Here is a 7,361-nt window from a genome sequence, read left to right as displayed (position 1 = left end):
AAAAACACAGATAAGAGACTTATGGGACGATAGTTGTTAAGGCCATCCTTATCACCACTTTTGAATAAAAGGATTACAATAGATAGTTTAAACATCCAGGAAATATTCCTTGTTAAAAAGAGGCATTACAAATATCCGTCAGTGGATCTGCGAGAGCATGAATGCATTGTTTTAATAACTTAGGGGAAATCTGATCAAAACCACAACTGTGTTGGGATTTAAAACTTTCGACTATACTAGTTATTTCATGTGGGTTAGTTGGATATAAAAACATAGAACAACTATTACGGTTTTTTGATGCTGATGTAAACCCACCTATTTTAGTAGGATCCAAAGCGCCAAGTAACTTTGGAGCCATTTCAACAAAATGGTGGTTAAATTTGTCTGCTAATGTTATCATCACTAGTTACTTTTGAGTTATTTTGTTTCCCGAGTGTTAAGTTTACTAAATGCCAAATACATTAACGTTTAACTGTCTCATGAAGTGACTACTTTTAGCTGCTTTTAATTTAATTGAATATTCTGCCTTTGCCAAATGAAGGACTGGCCTAAGATTACTATTTTGCTGACAGATCGTTTCTAAAAGGTTTAGCTGAACCTTTAAATTGTACAGTTCCTGCGTAAACCAATTCGAACGTGTACATTTTTTAGGTTTACATTTAAGTAGTGGAAAATGGGACCGAAAGTAATTTTGGATAGTATTTAAAAAAGCTAATGATTTATCCTCAGCAGAAATTGTATTAAATACCTCTGACCAATTTGTTGACTCAAGGGTTTGAACAAAACGATTTATGTTCCTTTCACTATATTAACGGGTAAATATATATGCATAATTGTCTGTGTTAATGCTATATTGGAACAATTGTATCTATGCTGTGTCAGAGTGCCATATTGATTATTTCTCAAGAGGAAAGAGGAATCCCATTTATCAGATGGATAATCGTTTGGAGAGTATTTTGAGATCATTTATGTTTGTAAAATAAACAAATTACTTATTTTTTAAATAAAAACTATTGCAATAGATGGGGAATCGTTTGTAGTTATTATTAAATTTATTTGTTGTGTATAGGGTCAACTAATTACCTATAAAACAATTAAATTATTCTGAGTATGGCACCATTGGATTATTTCTCATTGTAGATTGTTGGAAGACCAATTAGATTGTTCATTTCACAATTATTCTACACTTAGTGGTCTTAAAGTTTCTCCCAGATAAAAATTGTTGCATTTACAAGATATTTTATGAATGCAGTTCTTTCATCTCTCTCTCGCTGTCTTAGCGAGAGAGAGATGAAAAGTTTAATGACGTTTCAAAGCAGCATATCCATTATACTTACATGTTAGCTACGTGGTTTTACAGGAAATCTAGGAAAATTGTATAATATGGAGTATATCAGGAATATAATTAAATAAAAAATATTAATATTTTATTTATTATAATCACAAAAGTATAGTATATTTCATAAAGCGATAAAAACGAATTTAAATAGGTATTCTACGTCTAATAAATATCCACTATATTATTTTAGGCGTCTTAAACTACAGGGCGTTTAGAAATATTAATTTTTAGTTATTGGGTCAATAATTTTTTGAATAAATTTTGTCTATTGTAAATAAATTAAAGGGAAGGCTATAGGAATGTTATTTTAGGGTATCTAATTGCGCTTGGGGCAGTATTATTAAACATAATATGAGATACCAACATATTTTATAGGTAGGTATCAAATGGCCATTAAATAATTTTTTAATAGGGTTGTTAACAATTAATAAATGGTTTTCAAATACAATAAAATTTAGTACAATGATGGAAATTCGAATCGTAACAGTTGTAAAGTATGTGTCATAAAATAAAGCGACAAAAATTCACATTTCCACTTCCTTCACGCTCACATATTATTTTATTAAATCAATAAATTATTAAATTCAGTTTAAAAACTCTACAATCTATTATATCAAAAATAAAAACATTAGTTTTGGATCATATTTAAATTGTTCACATTTTAGATTCTTAAGATTATCGAAAAAATAAATGTTTACACGTTATATTACAATCCGGAGTATGGTGAGTTGCCTACCTTTAATACATATATGAATGAGCAAAAGTAGTTGACAAGTGATTAAAAATGGCAGGCAAACGAGAGAAAATCGATAAAATTGTATTTATAGTCAATCTATAGGAAATTATTTTCTAGGCCTTCAAATTAAAGGCTAAGAAAGGGGAAAATTTAAAAACTGAAGTCTAAAATGTGAACAAACACCCACTGTACCGTAACTATGACATTTGAGACATCACCATAATAGTTTACAACTACGTTAATGTGCTATGTATATAAGTACGAAAATATCTGAACCCACAAGATCCGAATCCGCTTTTTTAAACTTCCTATCACCCTGTATTACATACTATCTCTGGTATAATTTTGTGATTATAGATAATCTTGGCACAATTCAAGATATTGAGAATACTTACAATAAAAAACTAAAATCAGAAATGTATAATCTCATTTCACACCTACAAATTGGACTTGAATGGATCAAGAGTGATATTTCATTAATAGAGATTAAAAAACATGTGTTATATCTTTTATTTATTATATTTATTATTATTCTTTTATTAAATTTTCCTGGAAGGGATGCCCAAGGAGGTTAACATTTTTTATGTCATCGATACGCTATCATAAATTTTATTAGCAAATAAATATGAATTGGACGTGGAACATAAGACACTCTCAGCTTCCATGATAAGACTGAATGTAGTAGTCATGAAGTGGAATGGAGGGTATTGCCGTACGGCGGCTAATTCCGTACAAGCAGTTTTCAAAGTAATAAAACAATATAAAGCTACCTGTCCCTGTTACACGCGTACAGTTAGTTGTCACGGCAACTGTTCGTGGTAGTCTGCATTAAAACATTGTTGCAGGAGGTCAAAGTGTGTTTTTGCCATCGCGTATATAACATTTTACCTCGAGAAATCCAACTGTAAGTACTTTATTGTGAACATATCTGTAGTTTTTATTGTTTAAATAGCACCACCAGATAGTTATTTAATGACATTAGGTGTTTTCAAAGTAATTTTACATGGTGTTGTTTTCTTTTTGTTTATGATCATGTTTTCACATGATTTTGTTTCGACGTGACGGACTAATCATATGGCGGCTAAGTTCGCACACCATGTGCGGACTTGGCCGCATCCAAATTATCGGTTCACAAATATTATCAAAATTGCTTCTAAAATTTCTGAATTAATAGTTTTAATTTTTATTAAGTATAAAATTAAGTCTGAGACGCAATAAATCATTCCTTATTCTCTGGTATAACCTTGGTTCTCGGTAAATGAAAATTTTGTTTACAGATGGTGTCTAAAAAAAGTGTTCTTGGTTGCCCAGACAAATGAAACGTACCATAATGGCCGTTCGTGGTGAAGCAAAGTTAAGACCGACAGCTGCTTTTATGGTATTTTTGTTATGACAAGGCTATGGTCTGCCATTTCGCATGAGGAGAAAGCCTGTTTTCTCAAATGAACAGGAGAAAGAAATTAGAGATCAAATATAGCTTCTGGCAGGTTTGTTTTATAGATTAACGCCATAATCATTAAAGGCTGCAGTATTTGCCTATGCCGACCCTAATAAAATTACAAATACTTTCAATAAAGACAGAAACGAAGCTGGTAAAAACCGGTTATATGCGTTTTAAAAAGAAATCCTGAAATAAGTGTCAGGTGCCTGGAACCTACCGGTTTTAATTCAATGATTTCATTTAATGCCAGCGAATTAGAGACGTTCTTTCATAATCTGACCTCAACATACCACAAATACAAATTTGATCCTCATAGAATATTTACTGTGCACGAAAAAGGAATCAATGCAGTTTACAAACCTGGTAAAATACTTGCTCCTAAGACCACTAAACAAGTAAGAGCTGCCTCCAGTTCGGAAAGTGTGAAGCACTGTATCAGTGCAGCAGGACAGTATGATGCACCACTAATTATATATCCACGTTTGAGAATGCATCCATCATTAGAGCAATGAGGAACCAAAGGTTCTATTTATAAATGTACTAAGCCTGGCAGGATGATTGGGGAATTGTTCTACATATGAATAGTCCATTTTACAGAATATACAAAACCATCAATAGAAAATTCAGTCTTATTGACCTTAAAAAATCATAGTAGGTACATGTCTTTTAGAATATATGATTTTTGTCGCAAAAATGGCATCATCATGTTGACAATACCACACCGTACGTCGCACAGGACTCAACTACTAGATTTCACAGTGTACAGTCCAGTTTTGTATAAAAAATGTGATACATACATGAAACTCCATCAATATGAAAGACTAACACCTCTGCAATTGATTCCACTATTTACTCAACCATATTTGAATGTTGCTAATGCAGACAAAGCAGCTAGTGGGTTGCGAGCAGCTGGCATTTGGTCTCTTAATTCAAATGTTTTCAGCCACGTGATACAAGAAGGAGATGAAAACCCTCCTGACAGGATTTCTGCAAAAAAGTTGTTGAAAATGCCTGCAAACTTAGGAGTACCCAGTTTATTAGATATTCCTATGAGTCTTTGGTACCTACAAATACAGTATCAACTGAATCTGTTGACGCTACACGTCTATCAATATCAAAAATCCAAAATTACTACTTACTGAAAACTCAGAACTAAATAAAGCTACTAATCCACTTCCACCAACGTGAAAAACCACTTATCCAAATCAAGTAGAAATTCAGCATGTCAAAGTAAAATTTTTGTGATTTCCGAGAAAAATAAATAATCTAAACGTACAATACCTTTCACTTAAAATACCTAATTTGAAGTAGATTTCAATTTTAGTTTTTATCTTTTAATTAATACCTATGTAATAAAGACATTTTAAAGTCATGTATACGGCAATACCCTCCGTTCCCCTATCTACGTCATCAGCGAGCCACACAATTTAAGTTTTTGCATGTTGCTTTTCATAGGTGGAAAACATATTGAGGCAATAATGGTACGAGTTGATTCTTCATTTTTTTATATGACATATGGAGATATTTAGTAACTAGCAGAAACAAACTAGTTAGTTACTAAATATCTCCATATGTCATATAAAAAAAAAATGAAGAATCAACTCGTACCATTATTGCCTCAATATGTTTTCCACCTACTATATATTTAGTAACTAGCAGAAACAAACTAGGGAAAACAGCAGGAAAAAGGTCCATAGGAAGAAGACGAAACTCCTGGCTAAAGAATCTACGGGAATGGTATAGCTGTAGCAGCAACGAATTGTTTCGGTCAGCAGTTTCGAAAATACGTATAGCCCTGATGATCGCCAACCTTCGGAACGAAGATGGCACTTGAAGAAGAAGAAGAAACAAACTGCTAATCAAGTTATTACAAAACTACCACATCATCTAAATGTCGAAGTACCAAGACGTATAATGGAAGGAATGTATAAAGTAAATATATCAGAAAACTTTTTACCACTGGCATCCCGAATTATTGTGATGTGTGAGATGGAATAAACCGTGCAATAATTAAAAGAAATAATGCTACATAAGAAAGGACTAACTAACTATGATATGAAATGTAAAAGTATCACCTGAATTTTCTGTACAATAAAAATTATACATTTTTAGGTCAGGTCAGAATTTTCAGCATATAATTTTAAATATCGAGTTGTTTTCTTATAAAGAAAATTTACTTGATGAATTGTTATAAAATCATAACTAAGTTTTAAAAATCCTCTCCAAATCGAATATTCTACAGATACGATTGTATTGACAAGTAAAATTCCAAGTAACATTGACTGTAAAAGAAAACATTAGGACCCACTGTCCTATTATTTTGAAATAATTATAGGCCACATTATTAATGAAATATCACATCTTTGAAGACACGTCACTACATAAACAAATAAAAAACATACAAACATAGTACTATACAAAAAAATAAAAGTGACATTTAAATATCTATTTTACTTCCTCCTCTGTCTGAGCATTTCCCTCTCTCTCTTTTTCGTGTCAGCGTTTCTCAACACCTCCGCGTATGACATATCTAGCTTTCGCAACTTATGCAAATCCTGAGAAGCCGAACTAGGTTTGAATTCGTACTTATGGGTGCTACCCTGACTAGGTGTTGGAGAAGGGAGGTTTCTGGTCGATGGATAGAACTGAAGGGTGTTACCGTTCCAGTTACTTGGCTCCGCTTCCTGGTTTCGGTGGTTGGATCTTTCCCTTCGGCGCCTACCGGAATTAGGCCTGCTGGAGTAGTTGATTTTAGGACTACCTATTATGTGAGTCATAGGAGAATCGGATCGTTCCACGTACTTGTTCTTGCGTTTTGAAGATGAGCGCTTTCTGACTTCCACCGAAATGTATTCCAGAGGTTGACGCACTAGAGGTCTTAATACCATTCCATCTGCTTCCGACTCGCTTTCCGGTATCGGCTGACCTTGGGACTGAATAAGGTTTTCTATTACAGTAGTAGGTTCGGCTTGAGAGATGGATAGCTCAGACATGGTGGAAGATACGACACTTTGACTATCGTCATCTGGGAAATCAGGAAGTTGATCGTGTGATGGTGTAACAGGAGGAACTTTAGGTGCAAGTTTTACAGGAGTGAAATCATCTAAAAGAGGTAGGTCGTCACCTTCATCTTTGTTTTCCGCGGCTTTTTTGAGTACGTTAAATATTTCTTTAAATAGATTTTGGTATTCCGGTCTATCCCTGAACCTTGAGTCGATAGGACTTGTATCATCGTAAATACTGAATTTGCAATCTTCTCCGTCGGCAATGGTGCACAAAAAGGATCCGACTCGACCTTCTGTTTGAGTGCATTTGTTACTAGTCTCGTCTTGGAATCCAGAGGAACTGGTTTCGGTTTCTGAAAAATCGGTCGGCGTGGAAAACGTTTTCCTGGTTTTCTTATGCTGCAAACTGTCGCCATGGCCACTTTCTTCGTCGGTGTCTTTGGTACTTGCTGAGTTGAAGTCTCCAGACATCTGCATCTCTTCGTGGCGAGAGATAGTAGAGGGCTTGATGGGCTTGCTGTGTACTTCCACAAGGGCTTCGTATTTTTCAACTAACTTCTTGTAAGGATTAGGCGATTTACTTTGCAATGGTGATGGCTGTGGGTATCCCTAAAACAAAACAAAAGTTTTCCCTAGTCGAGGAACTTAAAAAGGTTTATTTTGATTAGTTAAAATGTTAAAAAAGCATGTTTCTTTTGTATTAGAAGTTTGTTAACTAAGAAATAAAAAATGTCTACCTACTAGATTCAATTCTGCACATCTAGCGAAGTATATCAACAAAATGCAAACAAAAAGTGCCAAACTGGAAAATAAACATAGATGCAACAATGCTTAGCATAA

The 7,361-nt window shown here is 33.8% G+C and overlaps 1 protein-coding gene across 3 annotated transcripts in view; it reads right to left on the bottom strand.

Moving 5' to 3' along the window:
* Positions 1–1,417: 1,417 nt before the first annotated feature.
* The window catches only part of Cen (cerebellar degeneration-related protein 2-like), a 352,760-nt gene continuing 346,816 nt past the window's right edge, over positions 1,418–7,361 (bottom strand). For all 3 annotated transcript variants that reach the window (XM_072530692.1, XM_072530693.1, XM_072530691.1), the window contains exon 7: positions 1,418–7,130. In XM_072530692.1, the coding sequence (XP_072386793.1) occupies positions 5,967–7,130 (1,164 nt within the window). In that variant the 3' untranslated portion in view covers positions 1,418–5,966. The remainder of the gene's footprint in view (positions 7,131–7,361) is intronic.

The sequence above is a fragment of the Diabrotica undecimpunctata genome, chromosome 4 (assembly GCF_040954645.1).
Source record: "Diabrotica undecimpunctata isolate CICGRU chromosome 4, icDiaUnde3, whole genome shotgun sequence".
NCBI classification, from domain to species: Eukaryota; Metazoa; Arthropoda; class Insecta; order Coleoptera; family Chrysomelidae; genus Diabrotica; species Diabrotica undecimpunctata.
Note: the sequence above shows the minus strand (reverse complement) of the source record. Positions and strands in the feature narration are given on the sequence as shown.